Source organism: Neomonachus schauinslandi, chromosome 6 (assembly GCF_002201575.2).
Source record: "Neomonachus schauinslandi chromosome 6, ASM220157v2, whole genome shotgun sequence".
NCBI classification, from domain to species: Eukaryota; Metazoa; Chordata; class Mammalia; order Carnivora; family Phocidae; genus Neomonachus; species Neomonachus schauinslandi.
The window spans coordinates 56,212,789-56,234,243 of NC_058408.1; the positions used below are offsets into that span (position 1 = coordinate 56,212,789).

Below are 21,455 nucleotides of genomic sequence, written 5' to 3' on the forward strand. Positions count from 1 at the left end.
ATTTATCTCTTTGGTTGATGTTAGTGAGAAAATCTCCTCGTTAAACTTAGCAGGTGTATCTTGTCACGCTAATTTTCCTGTGAATCTGTATGCATAATTTATGCAAAATATTGTGCATGCTGAAGAGGAGTAACAAATGAGGTTATTGCTGCTAAGTTAAGTGCCTTTTTCAGAATCATGCAATGAGTTATTCCTTCCTTTCTTCTTCATTAAACAAACAAGTCACTGTGGACCAAGAATTCTGCTGGGAATGTAGGGTTAAAAAAATAAGCTAAATGAAATTTATTATTTCATTTTTTAATGGGGTGAAATTTACAACTCTGTATTTTTATGCCAGTACTCAACCAGGTAGTGTTTCTCCTGATTTACTAGTCTGCCCTGAGTATTAGAGGAATAAAAGAAGGCACATAAAACCCAAGGAAAATAATTAGAACCCTAAGAAATAAAAGCTGAATGAATATTTTTTTTCCTGAGCAGGCAAAAGTGAAAAGTTAAAAAGTATTTGATTTTTGTTTTGCAAATTATTTAAAATGATTCTTAAAATGCAAAAATATGAAAGAGGCTGCATAATTTTACTCAGAAACCATAGCTCAAAAGATACTTGCAAGAAGTTCTCTCCACTTAACTCTAGTCATTCAACCAGCTCACTAGCACAACTCCTGGCTCCTCTGGGTCTTTGCTGTATTTATATGCGTAAGTATGGATTATTTTAAAGGCATATGCACAAATTAATAGTTCAGAATTGCTAAAGAATTTTCTTAATTATTTTTTATTAGAGTAACCCAGGGGAGGGTAACAGCTTTCTTCTTAAGAACAAACAAAAAATCCTATTGAAGCTATTCCTAGAGTTGTCAAAGTTTGAGATTATTTTAAGAAAAGAAACTAAACAAATCCATCTCCTCAGAAGATTCTCCTATAGTTTTACCTAATAGACAAGTTTGAAGCGACTGATAGAAAACTTGTATCAGTGCTCTTGTACGATCTCATATTCTTCCAAGAAGGTATTTTGGAATGTTCCATACTGAGTGCTTATTTGTGAAAATGAAACCTGATGTTATATTGAGGATTTTTCTCCAAGTGAAATCTTCATTGGTCTCCCAGTTTGATGATTGATTTACAAGGCTTCCGCAGTGTCCAGTGGATTGTGCAGGACAGACCCCAGAGATTTAAGGCCATGTAATTTCTTTTAGAAAAATTGGGTGATTTGTAAGGAGAACCATCATTCTGGCATTTTAAATTTTGTTGTAAATAAATGATACAGTTATTACTACCTGGGTTGGGAATTGTGGACTGTCAGTCTAATTGGAAAGTCTGCATCTGATAGGGCTGTCACAAAACCAAGCAGGGTAGGAAAGAAACCCCGCAGATTTAACCTTTCATAGACACAACATTGTCATGTGTTTGTCATCCATCTTTGTATACTCTGTGTCTGGTTAGAGAACAGGACGATGAGAAGAGGTATGTATGGGGAAAATACTGTATGTTAGGGATTTCTAAAGTGGAACATCCATAACCTCGGGATTGTGCAACATGATTCATTGCAGTTTTGGGGGAGAAAATCAAGAATGTCTGTTTAAATTCACTTTTAATCTTTTCTTTCGGCACGTTCTATTTTATGGGGGTCTTATGGTATTTGTATTTAATTTATATATGTAAATGAAAAATGTGTATTATAGATACATATATGAGCTCTACTTATCTAATGTTTCTACTGGTGTGAGGCGTGTGAACAAAAACGTTTAATGCTAACTTTTCTAGATTAATAAAATGGTAACAGTTGTAAAGATGATGAAACATTTTTAAGGAGATTAAGTGCTTGATAAAGAGGTAAATGTAAGAAAACAAGATCAACAAAAGACATCTAAGGTACTCATCCATTTAAAATGACTTTATGGCCCAGCGTAGACTCTCTGGGATTCTTTCTCCTGTGAAGAGTGTGTGTTCTGCAGTCACTGGGTCTAGTGTTTTCCAAATGTAGTTTGATTAGGTTTCCTGTGCTTTCATTTATTTTTTGTTTGTTTGCTGTTGCTAGTTCTGTTGATTGCTGAAAGAGGAGTTTTAAAATCTCCACCTGTGATCCTGGAGTCGTGGAATTGTTTCTCCCTTTCATTTTTGCTCCATGCATATTTTGAGGCTCTGCTGTTAGGATCTTCCACTTCATAGTTGTGATGTCTTTTTAATGAATTGTCCTTTTATTCTTTAAGAAATGTCCCATTTAATCTCTTGCAGTACTCTGTCTTGAAGTATATTTTCTCTGATAAGAATATATTCACTCTAGCCTTCTTATGCTTACTGTCTTAATGGTATATCCTATTCTGTCCATTCAGTTTCTATCCATTTACCTATCTCTGTCTTTATATTTAAAGTCAGTCTCATAGGCAGCATATTGTGGTCTTCCTCTTTTCTTAATTGGAATGTTTAGATCATTAACATTTCATGTAATTATTAGTGTTGTTGACTTTTATTATTTGTTATTTGTTTTCTATTTGCTCCCTTTTGAATTTTGTTCTTCTGTTCCCCTTCTCTTTTTTTGGTTTATTTAAATAGCTCTTAGTATTTCATTTTACCTTGATTTTTCAGCTACATTTCTTTATACTTTTTAATGGTTGCACTAAGGATTTCAGTTTAATAACTAGCTCTTAATCATCTATCTGTGTTTAGTATTGTACCAGTCACATAAAACGTAGAAACCTTGGAATCAGATAGATGTCTCCAGCCCCAGCCCTACTGTCCTTTTGTTACATACATATCAACTGTCTACACACACAGATACACGGTTAACCCTTGACCAACACTGGGGTTAAGGGTTCTGATTCCCCACACAATTGGAAATTTGTGTATAAGTTTTGACTCCCCCAAAACTTAACTACTAATAACCTACTGTTGCCTGGAAGACTTGTTGATAAGATAAACAGTCAATTAACACATCTAATGTGATACGTATTATATACTGTATTTTTACAGTAAGGTAGGGTAAAGAAAATGTTATTAAGAAAGTCATGAGGAAAATCCTTTACAGCACTGTGCAGTGTTTATTGAAAAAAATCTGCATAGAAGTAGATACACAGTTTAAACCTGTGTTGTGGGGCGCCTGGGTGGCTCAGTTGGTTAAGCGACTGCCTTCGGCTCAGGTCATGATCCTGGAGTCCCGGGATCGAGTCCCGCATCGGGCTCCCTGCTCGGCAGGGAGTCTGCTTCTCCCTCTGATGCTCCCCCCCTCATGCTCTCTATCTCTCATTCTCTCTCTCTCAAATAAATAAATAAATAAAAATCTAAAAAAAAAACAAAACCTGTGTTGTTCAGGGTCACCTGTACATCACACACATTATAAACCTCACTCAGCAGTGTTGTGGTGTCTGCTCTAAATAGTCATATATCTTTTAAATAAGAAGTAAAAATGTAGCCTTCGAATCGATCCTGATATTTGCCATTTCTAATGCTCTGGAGATCCACATTTCCCTTTGGTATCATTTCCTCTTCAGCTTGAAGAGCTTCCTTTAGCGTTTTTTATAGAACAGGTCTTCTGGCAATAAAACTTTTCTGTTTTCCATGATCAAAAATGCTTTTTTTTACTTTTTTTTTTTCCTGTAGGATATTTTTGCTACATAATTCAGGGCTGATACTGTTTTTTCTGCCAGTGCTTTAAAGGTGCTCCCCTTTGTCTTTTGGCCTCTGTATTGTCTGATGAGAAATTTGCATCATTCAGATTGTCATTCCCCTCCACATAATATGGTTTTTTTCTCCAGCTGCCTCTGAGATTTTTTATTTATCTGATTTTCTCCAGTTTGATGATAATGTGTATAGATGTAGTTTTCTTTGATTTGTCCTGTTTGGTGTTCATTGAACTTCTTAAATCTGTAAACTTAAGTATTTGGCTGAATTTGGAAAGTTCTCAGCCATTACATTTTTTATGTCCCGGTTCTTTTCTTCTCTTTCTTGGGACTCCAGTTATATATGTTAGACCTTTTGTTATTGTCACACAGTTTCTTGATGCTATGATCACTTAAAAAAAATAAAGAACTTTTTCTCTTTGTTCTTCAGATTGGTTAACATAGCCAGGTTCACTGACGCTTGCCTCTACCATCTGCATTCTGTTATTGAGTCCATTCATTGAATTAGTTTCTAATATTTTATTTTTCCTTCCTAAGACTTCCACTTATTTTAAATAACATTTCTTTCTCTGCTGAGAGCTTCTTTCTATTTATTTCCTGTTTTCCTTTACCCCTAGGGAAGAATGGTTATAATATAATGGTTAAGCTGCTTTAAATTTTTTCTAATAATTCTAATATCTTGTCAATCTTGGGATTGATATTTGTTGGTTGTCTTTTCACTTTTTTATGGTTCTTTGTTGAGTAAAACTATTTTGGATTGCATCCTGGACATTTTGAATGTCACGTTGCATAGACTCTTGTTTCTATTAAAATCTTCTGGAGATTCTTGATGTTTTTGATTTAGCAGGCGGTTGATCCCCTTTGGTTCAGGCTTCAAGTTTTCTAACTACTCTCCTCCCACCCTTCCTTCCTGAGTGTGGTAGTTCAAACCTCAGTTCATTTCTCAAAAGTTTGTTCCGCTGGTTTGGGTCTGTTTTGTCCATGCCTCCTTGGTTCAGGAGTTAGTCTGAGACCTGTGTGGGTATACAGATAACCAGAGCATCTCCTTCTCCAGTTCTTTCCCCTCTGGGAAATCCTCATACTCAGGCTTGTCTTGGCTCCTTTCTGTCCTTCTTCTGGCCAGAAGGATGGCAAGGTCTCTGTCAGAGTTTTAGCCATCTTTGCTACCCTGCTCTGCGAGCGGGGCCTGCCTTCAGTTCACAACTGTGAGAAGGGCCAACCTGACATCAGAACACGTACTCCCACTGCTCTCTCTTCTCCTAACTTTGACTCCGCTGCATAATCTGCGTGCTTTTTTTACTTTGCCAAGTTCTCGGGTCATTGTTTTTGGTACTTTGTTCAGAGTGTATGGCAGTAATCATTGGGAGGCCTGGGCTCCTAGGGGCTTACACTGTCGTAAGGGAACCGGAAGTCTCTGTAGATTTATTTAAATGTTGGTAAAGTGAATGAAGTCAGAACAGGTCGTAGATTTTCCTGTGCCTTATTTGAAGTTTAGGGGGGTAGGTGAGGAGCTGGGAGGGACCCTGAATGCAAGTATACATGTTCAGACTCTGACTGCAATATGTTAGTCTGGTTCTGAGTCATTAACTCTACCAACCCTTCCATTTGTATTTTTAAAGCATTTGAAGACACTTCGTCACCCTTGCTTGCTAAGATTTTTATCTTGCACTGTGGAGGCAGCTGGGATTCATCTAGTCACTGAGCGAGTGCAGCCTCTGGAAGTGGCTTTAGAAACGCTGTCTTCCGCAGAGGTCTGTGCCGGGATCTACGACATACTGCTGGCTCTCATCTTCCTTCATGACCGAGTAAGTAACCCGGACACTGTCTGCCTCACAGGCCTTGCTACAGACCGGAGGGTTGATGTGTGTGGTAGTGCTTTTAAGGTATGGGAGGTACAGAAATCATAAGTTGCTATTCTTACTTGAGTCTTCCGGAGGAAAACAAGCACCTTGGAAGGCACCAGAAGGGCTCCAGACAGGTGGTTTGTGGAATGGGCAAGGGCTTCTCCAACCCTGGTCAGTTTTTTATAGAACTTTATTTCAGTTTACTATTGTCTCCCTCTAGTTTGGGGGAGTCTTTACTTAAAAATACCTGCAGCTGGTATTACTGTTCTTAAGACAAAGATAAAGCCTTAACACTGATGTTGCTGTGGACCAGAGTTCCTATTTGGTCCCAGTTTTGTTACATTTTAGATTTTGAAGGAAGAAATGACCATTTCTTAGAAAAAGGCAGAGCTTTACACACCCCTTCTCATTTGAGTGGGTGGTGCTACTGAGGGACAGCCTTTTTTTTTTTTTTTTTTAAGGTTATTTATTTATTTGAGGGAGAGAGAGCAAGCACTAGTAGGGGGAGGAGCAGTGAGAGGGGGAGGAGCAGTGAGAGAGAGAGCAGCAGGAAGCTCCATGCGGGGCTGGATCCTGGAACCCCAGGGTCACGACCTGAGCCAAAGGCAGACGCTTCACCAACTGAGCCACCCAGGCGTCCCAAGAGACAGCCTCGTTAACACTGTGGTTAGGTTTGCTCTTAAGGGGTAAGGGTAGAGTGCCTATGTTTACTTCTGGCCTGTTTTTTGACAGTATTATTGAGCTATTTCTTAATGGAGTACTAAGGCCTTTGGCAGCCCTCCAAGATTAAAAATTACTGGTCACAAGTTAGAAACACTTGCATTTGACTCATCTCAGTGTATGTTTTTGTTTGTTTTTTTTTAACTTTTTCTATTAATGGGAGACCGATTCCAAATATCACTTTGGATTTATTGTCTCTTAAAAGTATGTCTAAGATTCATACAAAGAAGAATTAGTGCTTCACATGGAGGACTATTTTCCTTGTTGGAGAAAGTACACGCACATGGTAGAAAGTTTGACTAGTGTGAGAGTGCATGTAGGGAAGAGTAAGCCCCCGCACCCTGAATCCAGCACCCCACCTCTCTCCAGAAGCAACCATGGTGATCAGCGTATTAGTCCAGAGATGGTCGGTGTGCATATAAACCAGTGTCCCTGTGCTTATTCTCCTTTGTTTTTTCTCAAATGTAAAAATACCATACATACTATTCTGAACCTTCCTTTAGAATATATATATATATACTATATATATATATTGGAGTGTTTCCTATCAAAATTTGTACATACTTGGGGCACCTGGGTGGCTCAGATGGTTAAGCATCTGCCTTCGGCTCAGGTTATGATCCCAGGGTCCTGGGATCGAGTCCCACATCGGGCTCCCTGCTCCTTGGGAGCCTGCTTCTCTCTCTCTCTCTCTTTCTGTCTCTCATGAATAAATAAATAAAATCTTTAAAAAAAAAATTGGGCGCCTGGGTGGCTCAGTTGGTTAAGCGACTGCCTCCGGCTCAGGTCATGATCCTGGAGTCCCGGGATCGAGTCCCACATCGGGCTCCCTGCTCAGCGGGGGGTCTGCTTCCCCCTCTGCCCTCTTCCCTCTCGTGCTCTGTCTCTCATTCTGTCTCTCTCAAATAAATAAATAAAATCTTTAAAAAAAAAAAATTTGTACATACTTGATCTAGTGAGTAGAATATTTAAAATGCACTTGTCTACTGAAATGATTTCTGGTTCAGGAAAAAAAACACACTTCAATCCTGTTCTCATTTTCTTCTTTCTTCTCATTTATTTGACTGTATTATTTTTTATAGTTTTAAATTTTGGCACTTCTGTGGTCTGTGGGCTATTTCTGGTGGTCCTTATTCCATTTTCCTCTTCTCTGGGCAGGATTTTTAAATGCCTACTGACAAGATTTCAGGTGAAGTGGATCTGGGTTCGTGATAGAATGTAGGTGAGGAAGAATTTAGAGGAGAAAAGTAATACAATAACCTATGGGAGCAAAGGTAAACTTTATCTTTTAAAGGATGGAAGCAAACGATGTAGGCTATAAAGACTTGTAACCTCACACTTAAGGAACCCTCGGTTCTCCTGATACCCATGGAAGCGGGGATGTGCAGCCAAGGAAAAGCCCTTTCATTGCACTTCCCTGTTCTCCAACCTCATAATGCTTAAGCAGGCTTATTCAGTCTGTCATTCCTTAAAGTTGTACTTCCATTTATCATGCCACGAGTGGGATGACTTGCCATATCTCTTTTTGGTGTTCAGTATTTAGTTTTTTAAAACTCCTGCTTCAAAATTTCTAGTGGCAGCCTCCTCCTGTTCTTTTTTCCAGGGACACCTAACACACAACAATGTCTGCTTATCATCTGTGTTTGTGAGTGAAGATGGGCACTGGAAGCTCGGAGGAATGGAAACCGTCTGTAAAGTTCCTCAGGCCACGCCCGAGGTAAGCCAGGGGATGGGCCCCCTGTGTCATGCAGAATTTTTGATAGCATTTTGGTATGTGGTTTTACCTGGGTATTTTCCTTCAGTGTTAGAGTGATCTTAGATTTGGAGACTAGACTTTTTTGTCAGTGCTCATATTCGCAGAACGGTAGGAGTTTATTCTTCAGAGGGGCCCCAGCCTTCATTTCTTCTTGTCTCCTCATTTGGTAGCTGAGGAACTTGAGACTGAGAGGTAACCTGGCTCGGTCAAATTTTTAATTAAATGTTCCTGCCTTCTGCTCCTCTACTACCCTGTACTTAATCGCACCACTTAATGTTTAATATTGAAATTACCTTTGTGTGTCTATTTTTTTACCAGTGTTTGACTTCGTGAGGGTGTGAGAGTCTCTTATATGTATCTTTACATCTCTCCCTAGAGTAGTGCCTGGAATGCATCAGGTACTGAAGAAACGTTCATTAACAACCGTCATGTTGTCCAAAGTCATACACTGTGTCCTGACAGCTGGAGTTAGGACCCGTGCAGCTTAACTCCTCCCAGTGGGCTGTGTTGTACCCCGAGCTGGTTTTGTCTGACCAAGATCTACAAATTTCCCTCCTAGGTTGATGAACCTTCCTCTTCTGTTTTGTTTCTGGTTTTCACCATTTTGCATGTTGCCACTAGACTTGCTCTTTCTGAAAAACAGAACAAAACAAAACCAGTCCCATCCCGGCAGCCCTACTGAAGTGGCGGCTCGCGACCTGCTGGCTCTGTCTGGTTTCCCCTGTTCTCTTGTGGGGCTTCCACACGTGGGCCATGTTAAGTGTGCACCTTCCTGGGCTCTTGCCCAGTTCAAATGCTACTTCCACCACAGAGATGCTCCTCTGGTAATATTTCTGCCCTAGTCGATCCCTTTCTTCTCAGAATTCACCTTACATCTAATTAGTATAACAGCACGTAATTCATCCTGCGACCAGTGTTCCAAATTCTTTACCATGGCGTGGAAGGCCCTCCGCAAGCTCTTCCCCAGCCTCCCTTCAGCGTCACGTACCACTTCCAGTTACTGAGCTGCACTCTGGTCTCCCCGAGTTCTCGCAGGGTGGTTCTCCCGCACCCTCTTCTTCCCTTGTGTGCTGTTCTGTTGCTGGGATGCCTCGCTTCCCCGGGCTCTCCAAAGAGTGGAAGATGAGCTGAAGTCTCAGATCTAGCTAAGTTTCTTTGTGAAGCCCTCCCCAGGGTATTCCCTACCCAACGAAATTCATCCCTCCTTCTGTGCTGCCATGGCACTCAGCACATCACTGAAATTCTTAGTTTACGTTCTAGGTTGTGAGCACCAGCTGGGGGCAGGGAATTTACCATATTCCTTTTGTATTTCTCGTGCCGTAAGTGGTGTTTGGGACATAGAAGCTCTTGAAAAATAATCTTTGAATCAGTGAATGAATGTCCTTGATCTGTGGATGTCATCTCTGTAGCTAATAAGGTCCTCAACTTTGGTATCTCACGTGGCAGTGAGCCTTAAGACTGACTTGATTCAGTCGGAAGATTAATGATAGATTTGTTCTATTCTAGAAAAGCCTTTTATTTGTTAATAATTAGGCAGGATGAGAAAGACGTATTCCTAATTACTAGTGGAAGGAAGTGAGACGCAGAGATGCCTCTGAACAGCAGAGGGCGCCCTACCCGGCTGAAGGGGAGAGGCAGGGAACTAACCTGTCTTTTCCACTGAGCCTCCTGCTGTGCCAGGTACTGTATTCACATTTTTTAATGAGCAAGATTTCCCATGTGCGTATTTAACATGTGGCATTGGTGTGAAGGCTTCATGCTGCTGTTTCCATTGCTGGTTGCTTCTGTAACTTGCTGTAAGAGATTGGTTCACCAGACCTGTGTATGAATTATTTTCCTTAATTTATTTCTCTGTCTAGTTTCTGAGGAGTATTCAGTCAGTCAGAGACCCAGCATCTATCCCTCCTGAAGAGATGGTAAGATGACATGCTTCAGCTGTAACGAAGGCTTCTTTGTGTAACTGAGTGTGCAACTTAAAAGAACCTTTCGTCTGCCCCCTCTTTCTTGGCCAAGCTGCGGACGCCTCAGAATGCCTTTGGCCGGACAGCTTCTCAGATTAATCTTATCACCACAGCAGGGAGCCTTTTCCCTGACAGTCCGCTTACATTTTTGGTGGTACGGACACCTAGGATACCGTGTAAAGACAGGGTTGGTGCTTCAGACCCATTTCACGGTCTTTGTATTTTGTTGGAAGCCCGAAGAGCTGGGGACGCAACACTCCAGCCCTTCCTTTGCTTCCCCGAAGCCATTCATCGGTCTGTCGGTTATTGGTTAGGACGCCACGAGACCTAGAAGAGTGATGATTGGCATTAATAATCTTGAGTGACAAAGGTTCCATCCACAAATTTCCCTGGTAGGTCGATGAACCTGTCTATTCTGTTTTGTTTCTTGCCTTCACCACCAGCTGCTGGTGAAAATTGTATTTACCAGTAAATACGAAAGAAGTTGCTCCCTCTAAATTTGTTTTTATAACTTCTGGAAACAGACTGCGATCCCCAAAGACATATTTAATGTGCTTTACAGGAAATACAAACCCAACTACAAACTTGAGTCTAGACCTAAGACTTGAAGTAAATCCTGTTGATCCAAATCAGCACTGTGTGTATATATTAGTGTTTTTCAGACGGATTTGTGGTTTTAAATCAAGTTGTTAGAGGTTCTGACAAGCATTTTGAGAAAAAGGAGTAAAATAGAAAATATCATTAAGTGCTGTAGGTAGTAAGGCTAAGTATTGTTTTATGAAACTTTTGTTTCTGTTACATGGGTCTTTATGCATATGTGTGTATATTACCCCCACTAACAGTAATCATAATAATAAACATTTTAAAAATCTGGTTGCAGTCAAAAATATTTTTGAAAGCCACAGACATATATCCTATATAGGCCTTTTGTTTTCTTTTTGCCCTTGTTTGATATTTTTAAATCTTTGATAAATTCCATTCACTCATAGTGTAGAAGTCTGTAAGCGAATGGATGGTACTGTGAGGTTAGCTTGGAGTCTCATAAATGCAAACATGGGAGAGTGCTTCAGAGAAAACTTAGATGGTTTATAAGGCAGATTCTCTAGGTTTAATGATCTTTCCTGCTTTCAGTCTCCAGAATTCACAGCCCTGCCTGAATCACACGGACATGCCCGGGACGCCTTTGCGTTTGGGACATTGGTGGAAAGTTTGCTCACAATCTTAAGTGAACAGGGTGAGTTGGAGTTGTACTACTGCATCCACAGAATAAGTAGGAAGGTCATTCGCAGCCTGTTCTGTGTGGATTCAAAGGACCGCAGTCTTTGATCACAATAAGGAATCTGTTGCTTACCAAATAACTTGTCTAGGGCAGATCTTAACAGCAGTGAGGAAAGAAGCTCTGATTTCTTTATTAAAAGCATTTTAAGTAGGAACCACCTTCAGCTCTGACTCTTAAGTATCCCAGGTTACTCTCGTGATACTTACTGGGATTGGTTCTTGTGGTCTGAAGCCTCTGTTCCTTAGTCAGCCACGTAAATGAACACTGTTAACTGATTGATGTGGAACCATCTGAAGGAAAGAGGAGGATTCAACATTCTTTATTAATCTAAATCAAGCTTAGCATTTCTTTGTCTTTATTCTTTCCAAGTCCTTTTGATATTTTTCTTCTTAATATAATGTACTTATTGCCTTTTCTTTTGTTGCCCCGGAGAGCCCAGGCTACTGAGCACATTGTTTTCTTCTCTTTTGAGCTCTCCAGAGGCGCGCCTGGAGCCTGCTTCACTCTGCTCCAGCCACCGCCGGCCTTCAGGTGCCCGCCTGCCACCTGGCCAGGGGTGCCTGCCCCGTGAGGCCCCTTGCTGCCCGGGATCGCACTGGGCCCAGGCTTCGTGCAGCTCTAATGCAGTTTCTTTCACCAGGTGTCTGCAGCGTTCTGAAGTTACAAGCATCATTCAGCTGCTGGCTCTAAATTGTCTCAGCCTAAAAATACTTGAGAATTACACCCTTAAGGCCCTAAGGCCGCCCTTGTGGGGATGAACTTACTACCCAACTGTGTCTGGAATGGTGGCAATTATATACCATCCTTGGGAGATTAGAAAATACAGTCATTCTGATAACTTTTCGTTCTATGGATGAGGAACCCTGGTGGGAGAGGCCCACAGACCTGCCACCTATTCAGCCGTCTTTAGGCCTGAGCTGAGCTAACCCGGACAGCCGGCCTGGACGTGAGGCGGCTCCTCAGGGCAGCCCCGGGGGGTGGGGGGGTTGGCTGTGTGAGCAGGTGAGTTTTCTGCACCTGCCTTGGAGTGTGGCTTCTGCTTAGCAACAGCCAGGGCTTTGTTTGTTTGGGCTTTTACAGGTTGGTTTTTGCTCTCGTCAGTCTCCAGCTATAGAGGTCCTGGAAAGAGGGAGAAGGCATTGGAAACTAACTGTAGCTCTGGATTTCAGTTTCAGCGGATGTTCTCTCCAGCTTTCAACAGACCTTGCACTCAACCTTGCTGAATCCCATTCCAAAATGTCGGCCAGCGCTCTGCACCTTACTGTCCCATGACTTCTTCAGGTGAGGGCATCTGGCGGCCTTGGCTGGCTGTTTCCCTGCGGCTGGCCTGCTCTCGGACCTGGAGTTCCAGCCGTGGGGTTTGGGGGCCCTGGTCACGCAGTCCCTCCTGTGGTTGCCGTTCACTGTCAGGAGAGGTTTAAATCACGTCCACATGGGAAAACAGAGGGCAAAACTGGGCTGCCTTGGGTTCTTACTACAGGAAGTTTGAGAAATCTTTAACTCTGGTGAAGGCTTGAGTTTAGAAGTTACAGCCAGGTCCCCTTAGGACTTGGGTTGGCTAGCGGTTTGCAGTTGTCAAGGAATTGAGAAACTCTCTACTGCCATCGTGTTCTTGATAAGAATTTGTCATTGTTGAAAATTTTTCTTGTTGGGGGGAAAGGAGCTCATTTTTCTTCAGGCAGAAGATTGTCTTCTTGGTTTAGTAATACATGATGGAAGAGAAGCACAGAAGTCTAAAGGGAGGGCACGATAGAATGGTAATACTGTCGCTGGATTCAGAGATGTTTTTGAACCTCTCTTCAAGGTCAGTTTTAATTATGTGTCCTCCACCTTTTCATTTCCAGGACCCAAAGGTTAATTTCACAGTCGCAACTTTTATTAGCACAATTGATCTTATGTCCATTTTGAAACTAAAGACCCTTACTTGTTTGCGGTTGGAGAGCTGAGAAAAACCAGAGTGGAGGGAAAGCTAACGTTCTCCTTGGAGGGGGTGAATTACCTCTAGGGTAGGACAAGGGGCCATATTATTAAACAGGGCAGAGAGGTAGTTTTACCATAGCTATTAGGATTTTATTTGTCATTTACATTTCAAAGAAACTGTTCAAAACCTTGCCCATTACAAGATTCTTCTAACCAAGGCATTTCTGTGTCCTTTTGGATAATTTGTACCAGTATTTTATTTACCTTGATATAAGATCTCTACAAAGAACAACCCTTTACAGCAAGTAGATTATCTCATCACGGTGTGGTAAGAGTTCTTTAGTAAGAATTGTACTTTAAGCAGAGATGGGAGAGAAAGCCAAAGCCCACACCAGCTACCTCTTCCTGAACTCTGATGGTTACCTGTGAGACAACTTGATTAGACGTCAGTTAAGACATTTGTGTTTTTTCTCTGCTGCTAAGCCAGAGGGAAAGAAAGGGGTGTCGATGTAAGATGTGGAGACTCGGGGGGCTGTGTGCGGATGGCCCAGCAGCCTCGTCCTGTAGGACGGGAGCCCGGGAGCACGGGAGCAGCGTTCCCTTGGAGCTGAGCAGTGTGCAGCCTCACAGGCCCTGCGGGGAACCCACAGCCCCTCCCCCTCCCCGCTGCCTGGCTGAGAAAATGGCCTCACGGCTTCGGGCAGGAGCAATGGGAAGATTCCAGTGACTGGCACGAGAGATGCCTCTTTCTCCAACCCTCTCAGAGTTCTTACTTCACTAGAGCAGACTGGAGATTTCAACGACTGTTTGCAGTGCTTGGTCACCCCAATACCACTGCTCCCAGGACAGTTCATTTCACCACATCCTGTTGCAACAAAAACTCAGACGACTCTTGATCGCTCAAACCACCGGGTTTGTGGGTGTTTGTTTACACACCGTGTGCGTTGAAGCATGTATCCTCTTCACAGATCTCTGCTGTTCTTAAAATGCTGGTTTCTCCGGCTGGTTCATAGCATTTGTCTCATGAGCTACTTAGTTATAATAGAGGCTTCTAAGCGGCACGGGAGAATGTTTCCTTGAATATTAGCATAGTGTGGTCTGTGCTTATGGCTTCAGTATTTAACATGCCTTCTCTAATCTTTTGTCCTGCATATTTTTTTTTCTCTTTGGCATTTAGGAATGATTTTCTAGAAGTTGTGAATTTCTTGAAAAGTTTAACATTGAAGAGTGAAGAGGAAAAAACTGAATTTTTCAAGTAAGTTCACAAAGTGAAGGGCTTAAAATTCAGTAACTTGGATTAAGTCTGTGTAATCACTTCAGGTGTTCTGGAGAGATGAGTCAGACATTTACTTTCTCGGGCCAAGCTTATTGGATGTTTACTGTTCACTGAGGAGTTGTGGGGAGCAGCGGCGCCCTCATCTGAGGAGGAGCCGTTGGAGCGGAGGGAGCCAGGCCGCAGTGAGCTCAGAAGTGAACAAAAGGTGAGAAAGTGGACTGGGTAAAACCTCCTGAGAAGTTTGGAGAAGAGAGAACAGAGAATAGCCGAAGAAGGGAGTGGAGATGGTAAGGACGTGTTTAGGACGCAAGAGATGTGAGCAGGGGTGTAGGCTGAGGGAGCAGGGCTTGGGGAAGAGAGCTGTGGCCCCGGAAGAGGTCGGGCTGTGGGGTGACAGTGGCTGGGCGCAGTGGGAAGTACGAGGAGGCCCCGCGTCCCGGGGACCTGGGGAGGAGGCGGGGACGTAGACCCGTTAGGTCACGGTGGCCTGTTTGCTCAGGCAGTAGGAGGCAGGACGGCCTGCTAAGGCGACCGTGTAGGGGGAGGTTACCACTGTTACTTCTAACACCGGGGTCTTTTTTTTTTTTGGAGAGAGAGACAGAGAGCAGGGGTTGGGGCAGAGGGAAAGGGAGAGAATCCGAAGCAGACCCCCGCCCCGCAATGCAGAGCCTGACATGGGGATCTGTCTCATGACCCCAAAATCATGACCTGAGCCGAAATCAAGAGTCAGCTGCTTATCCGACTGAGCCATCCAGGGGTCCCAAATATCTGTGTATTCTTTTTTTTTTTTTAAAGATTTTATTTATTTATTTGACAGAGACACAGCGAGAAAGGGAACACAAGCGGGGGGAGTGGGAGAGGGAGAAGCAGGCTTCCCGCCGAGCAGGGAGCCCGATGCGGGGCTCTATCCCAGGACCCTGGGATCGCGACCCGAGCCAAAGGCAGACGCGTAACAGCTGAGCCACCCAGGTGCCCCCATCTGTGTATTCTTAACAGAATGCTCTTACATATGTTATTTTAGGAAGTTTAGTAACAAAAGCCTCTATTTTTTTACTGTGGGAACTCTAGATAATCTTATATCCTACATTTTTTTAAATTTGAAGAAAGTCCTTTTAACTGACTAGGAAGCTTCTGGCTTACTGGGGAAAAGGAGGACACTGGTGCTGCAAATAAGGGGCAATTTGTTGAAACCTTTCATAACTCAGATCGGAGCTTGTCTGTGTGCTGGCAGCCTGGTCTCACACCCGCTGCATTTTTCCTAAAAACCTTGGAACCACCTGTTCACCTTCCCTGGCCACATTCCACAGTGCCTCACTGTGACAGAAGTCGGAGAGGGCTGTGTGTGTCTGAAGTGTACAAGGAAGCGGATACAGTGTCACAACCAGGTTCCCAGGCTCTTCTTCTGTGCCCTCAGATTCCTGCTGGACAGAGTCAGCTGCTTGTCAGAGGAGTTAATAGCCTCACGGTTGGTGCCTCTTCTGCTTAATCAGTTGGTGTTTGCAGAGCCGGTAGCGGTTAAGAGTTTTCTTCCTCATCTGCTTGGCCCCAAAAAAGGTGAATTTTTTTCAAAGGATTATTGGTCATTAAGGAGTTTGGGCATTATTAGTCCTTATTTGAGCCGAGTGAGATTACTGCCTGGTGTAGTTAGATATGTCTCTAAAAACAATTATTGGCCCCTCAGGTGATCATTTTGACTCAGACCTGGGTACCAGAGCCCACTGGGTAAATAAGGAGCATCTCCTGGAGAGTCAGATTTACTGTAGAAGGGTAGCATATTGAAAAATACACACACACACACACACACACACAGGTAGGACTAGAATAGGAGATGCACATGATGGAGTTTTAGGATAAGGCATCCATCTTCACAGGACTTGCATTTGCAGTTAGGCCTGTGCTTTCTGACTTCCCAAGAGCATCCCATTTATTTTGTATTTTCAATGGAAAGATTGAAAAGCATGGAGATCACTTTCCTACTTAGAACTTCTGTTTTTTTCTGAATGTGAAATGAGGTTGTTATTCTGATACTCTAACTTTATAAGCACTGCAGATGGTAACACCTCAGGCTAGACAGGACAGCATTAACAGTCTGTAGAATCTCGTGTTAGGTGGAATTCTGCCTTCAGAACTTCTTTTCTTTGAAGATCTTGATCCAGCAAAGCAGCATTATAGGTAACTATTTTACAACATAGAATTTCCTTATATTCTTTGTCATTCCCCGACTTGTTTTTTTTCATCGACTTATAGTTGACACAGCGTTACGTTAGCTTCAGGCACGCAGCACACTGTCCAGTCCCTGAATTTTTCTTTATAGCTCCGTCATTCTCTTACTCGGTAGATCTTAGAGGGGGTGCTTCTGAATCACCTGGGGAGTTTTTTACAAATTTTGCCTGCATGCCTCATCCTCTGGTAGCGGGACAGAGCCAGGGCAGGACGCTATCGATATATATTTGTAAGGGTCCCCAAATGATTATGGTGGGTGTCTCTGATAACCACCGCCATAACTAGCAGGAAGAGAGGACCACCCAGCTTCAAGTCCCATTGTGACCACTTACCACCTCCTGGTTTAGCAGATAAAATTGAAGCAGCAGTATTGATCTAATCTAGTGTATGAAATTCCTCATTGACTAAACAGAAACATATACAGAGTTACTGATTCAGGAGTCTATTAAAATATAAGCTTTCTTTGTTGCTGATTAAGTCTGGTAGAGTATTTCAAAAATATTTCTGCAAGTTCCAGTGTATTTAAGATAATTGAGCCTTGAGTAATTGGGGTCAACCAAAAAGGTTTCCTTTGGTTTGGGGCATAAGAATTTTTTTTTTTTTTTTTTTTAAAGGATTTTTTTTTTTTTTTTTTTTTTTAAAGATTTTATTTATTTGACAGAGAGAGACACAGCGAGAGAGGGAACACAAGCAGGGGGAGTGGGAGAGGGAGAGGGAGAAGCAGGCTTCCCGCCGAGCAGGGAGCCCGATGTGGGACTCGATCCCAGGACCCTGGGATCATGACCTGAGCCGAAGGCAGACGCTTAACCGACTGAGCCACCCAGGCGCCCGGGGCATAAGAATTTAGAAGAGTACTTAGACTATGTGTCAAGCTGTGGGCTCAGTTTATGAATTACCCTTTGTGCTCCTTTCATGGAAATGACAGTTTGCCTTTTCATCTGTAACTACCTCTGATCTGGGGTAGACAGCGCGCGGGGAGACAGCCCTTGCCTGCTGTCGCCGGCCCTGTTCCAGTCGCGGGTGATCCCTGTGCTGCTGCAGCTGTTTGAGGTGCACGAGGAGCACGTGCGGCTGGTGCTGCTGTCTCACCTGGAGGCCTATGTGGAGCACTTCACTCAGGAGCAGCTGAAGAAAATCATCTTGCCGCAGGTCAGAGATGGCCGGCGAGGAGGGCTGGGGAGAGCGGGCACGGCTAACGTGGGGGCTGAAAGGAAGCCGAGGGTTTGGAGCAGGAAGATCCTCGCTTCGGAGGCTCTGAGCAGCAGTTGGGTTTCAAAGCTACTGGCACACAAAGGGCTGGAATTCAGATTGCATTTCCATTCCCCTCACACAGGCAAATCAACTGAACTAACATATTTGGTCTTAACCTGGGAAAACTAATTCTGTTTGCTAATTCTTTGGGGAAAAGGAACAGGAATCCTTTGTGGATGTTTTGTGACAGAAACTGTTAAGTGTCCACAATTAAATACCATAAAATAAATTATAACTGGGGAGCATGAGATGATTCGGACTCGTGGTTTCCAGACTATTTCTTAGCCGCTGGGGAACTGTGTAATGATTCCCCCACGCGGGGGATCCAGCTTTATACTGGTTTGCTGGGACTCATAGAACAAATTACCACAAACCGCCTGGCTGAAAACAATAGAAATCTGTTCTCTCCGGGTTCTGGAGGCCGGAAGTCTGAAATAACGGTGTCCGTGGGACCGTGCTTCCTCTGAAACCTCTGGGGGAGAAGCCATCCTTGCTTTCTTCCCCCTTCCTGGGAGCTCCCGGCAGTCCTTGACTTGGCTTGTAACTGTGGGTCATGCCAATCTGCCTCTGTTGTCATGTGGCCTTTTCCCCTCTGTGTCTTCACTTGGCCTTTTTAAAAAGACACAAGTCATTGGATTTAGGACCCACTCTAACCTAGTGCAACTTCATTTTAAGGTTACATTTTGGGTGGATGTGAATATTTAGGAGACAGTATTCAACTCAGTAGAAGGTTTTAAAAGATTTTGTCAGCCATGTAGTAACTTTCAAATAATTTGTTTGCCTATGAGATTAATTGATTTGCAAATTATTCGTAAGACCTGGTTTTATGCCACGTCTTATGCTTGGGTCCTGGGGCCATAGAGGTATATAACACCTTGCTTTCAAGGAGCTAGGAGGTGGGAAAGATAGGTGTTTGTTATCTGTTGCTGTGTCACAGACCACCCCAAAACTTAGTGCCTGAAATCAACAGTCATTTTTGTCTCACAATTCTTTGGATTGACGGGCTCAATTTGGGGATTCTTTCATTGCACATGATGTCAGCTGACGAGCAGTCCCCTGGCACCTTGGAGGGGATGGCTGAAAGGCTAGGTTTAGCCAGGCCTCTCTTTCCATGTAGTCTCAGGACGTGTCAGGGCCTCTGTTCCCCTTTGTCCTATCTCTAACAGTGTAGGTGGACTTCATACCCGGCTGCCCAGGGCTATGGGAAGTGCCAGAGCGGCCTTTCTGAGGCACAGATTAGGAATGGACAGTGTCACTTCTGTTCCAGTCTCTTGGTTCGAGTGAGTCGTGCAAGTCAGCCCAGGTTCGTTAGGTGCTGCTTTACACGAGCACATGGGTACTAGGGGGACCACAGAGCGGAGGGGCTGGCTTTAGGGCCAAGCAACCACAAGATAGCACGTTGTGTTACTGTTACCCTGATGTAGTTGTGTCTGAAAATGTCGAAGAGGGACGGAGCACTCTCCCTCTGAAATGGAGTTCTCGTAGGTCTCCGAATTGACACTGAGCTGAGCCCAAAGATTGAGTCAGCAGTGTGTGAAAGACAACGAAGGCTCTCCTCTGTAGGGGAATAACTTGGCCAATTTTTTAAAAAAATATTCTGTTTGAGAGAGAGAGAGAGAGTGCGGGCGCAAGTGGGGACGGGCAGGGAGAGAGAATCTGAAGCAAACTCCACACTGAGCGTGGAACCTGACTTGGGGCTCGATCCCACAACTGCAAGATCACGACCTGAGCCAAAACCAAGAGTCAGATGCTCGACCGACTGAGCCACTAGGCACCCCACTGGGCCAATATTTATGTGCTACAAAGTTCACTTTGGTAGCAGTGTGGAAGATGGACTCTAGAAAGGGAGATCAGGTAGGAAGCTATTAGAACAGTCCAGCTAAGAGAAGGCAAAGTCTGGGGAGGATGTGGGGACAGTGGTTATGGGAGAGGGACATAAAAAGGGTAGAAGGGTAGGATAGGACTCAGCTTCTCATGAGAGAGGCAAGGTTTGAGGATGACTCTTGGATTTGTGGCTTGGGTGGTTTGTTATTTTATAATTACCTTAGTGGTTGGAATTCTAATCATTTTCAGAAGAAACACACTTTAGTTTATTTGTACAGCTTTGTTTTGAGAAAGTGCCTGATTTGTTAGTATCGGACCTGATAATTATCTTATTGAGTCTTGTTGGAAATCTTGATCTTAGATAAATGAGGTAACTAGACCAGAAAAATTAAATGATGAGTCAAGTCATAATGAGAATTCCTAGAGGAGCTGGCACCAGAACCCAGGATTCCTGGTACCCATGATGCCATGCTCCCACCACTGGGGAGGCCGGTTACCCTGGCCCTCTATCTATCTGGCCGGTGCAGGTGCTTTGCACACCATCTTCCTCACACAGGTCTTTGCCGGTTCAGAGCAAAGCTTCTCCTGAGACCTGCATGTGACTGTCGTAGTTCAGTTTCTTTTGGTTGCAAGTAACTGAAGCCCACTTAAATGAGCTAAAGCAAAAAAAAAAGACTTTAATAAAAGGATGTCAGAACTGCCTTACATGGAAATCAAGTGCAGCTGGGACTCAGCCACATGCTCTTCATTCCTTTCCTTTCTCTTTTGATCTGTCCCACTTTTGACTTTCCGAAGACTAGCTTTCATTGTTTGATGTACACATGGCCAAACATGGTTGTCCCCATAGCTTCCAAGTTTATTGTCCATAATTATAGCAAGCCACAGAGGTAACCAGTTTCTCCACATTCCAATTAATGCTGGAAAGAGATCATAGTTGGCTCAGTTTGGGCAGGTGTTATGTGCATCAGATACAAAGACAGTTTTCCAAGTCCTATCCTTTTGCATGTGTAAAGCTGGGAAGAGGGGCAGGGGCTAGGGATGTAAGTGTGAGGGACGTAGACAAGTGGTTCTAAGTGTGCTCAGTAGACACCGCCTGTCTCTGAACTGTGTTTATGGTCCTGCAATGACGTGCATACAGATAAGGAGAATGAACATGTAAAGCGGTCTTTTAATTGAGATATAATTTACATATAACCTATTAGTTCCAGGTGTACCACATGATTCAGTATTCGTACATATTGTGAAATGATCACCACAGTAAGACTTGTTAGCATTTGTCACCATACATAGTTTACTAAATTCCTTTTTCTTTGATGAGAACTTTTAAGATTTATGTTCTTAGCAACTTTATGCAATACAGTAATATTAGTGATAGTCACTATGCTGTATATTACATGCCCATGACTTTTTTTTTTTTAAGATTTATTTATTTACTTGAGAGAGAGAGTGAACACGGGGAGGGGCAAAGGGAGAGATTGGCTTTAGCGGACTCTGCTGAGCGTGGAGCCTGACACGGAGCTAGATCTCACAACCCTGAGATCATGACCTGAGCCGAAACCAATAGTCAGACACTTAACCGACTCTGCCACCCAGGGACCCCTGACTTATTTATTTTATAACTGAAAATTTGTACCTTTTGACCCCTTCACCCATTTTGGCCCCTCCTCACTATCCTCCTTCCTATCTCTGGCACCACCAATGTGTTCTCTCTATGAGCTTGTTTTGTTGTTGTTCTGCTATTTTATTTTTATTTTTAAAGATTTTTAAATTTGGGGGGGCGCCTGGGTGGC

The 21,455-nt window shown here is 43.3% G+C and overlaps 1 protein-coding gene across 2 annotated transcripts in view; it reads left to right on the top strand.

Annotated features, from left to right (window-relative positions):
- Positions 1 to 21,455, top strand: part of SCYL3 (SCY1 like pseudokinase 3) — a 41,287-nt gene that overhangs the window by 9,287 nt on the left and 10,545 nt on the right. For both annotated transcript variants that reach the window (XM_021682825.2, XM_021682823.2), the window contains exons 3-10: positions 5,231 to 5,416; positions 7,779 to 7,892; positions 9,791 to 9,847; positions 11,024 to 11,126; positions 12,341 to 12,452; positions 14,269 to 14,346; positions 15,782 to 15,921; positions 17,555 to 17,739. In XM_021682825.2, the coding sequence (XP_021538500.1) occupies positions 5,231 to 5,416; positions 7,779 to 7,892; positions 9,791 to 9,847; positions 11,024 to 11,126; positions 12,341 to 12,452; positions 14,269 to 14,346; positions 15,782 to 15,921; positions 17,555 to 17,739 (975 nt within the window). The remainder of the gene's footprint in view (positions 1 to 5,230; positions 5,417 to 7,778; positions 7,893 to 9,790; positions 9,848 to 11,023; positions 11,127 to 12,340; positions 12,453 to 14,268; positions 14,347 to 15,781; positions 15,922 to 17,554; positions 17,740 to 21,455) is intronic.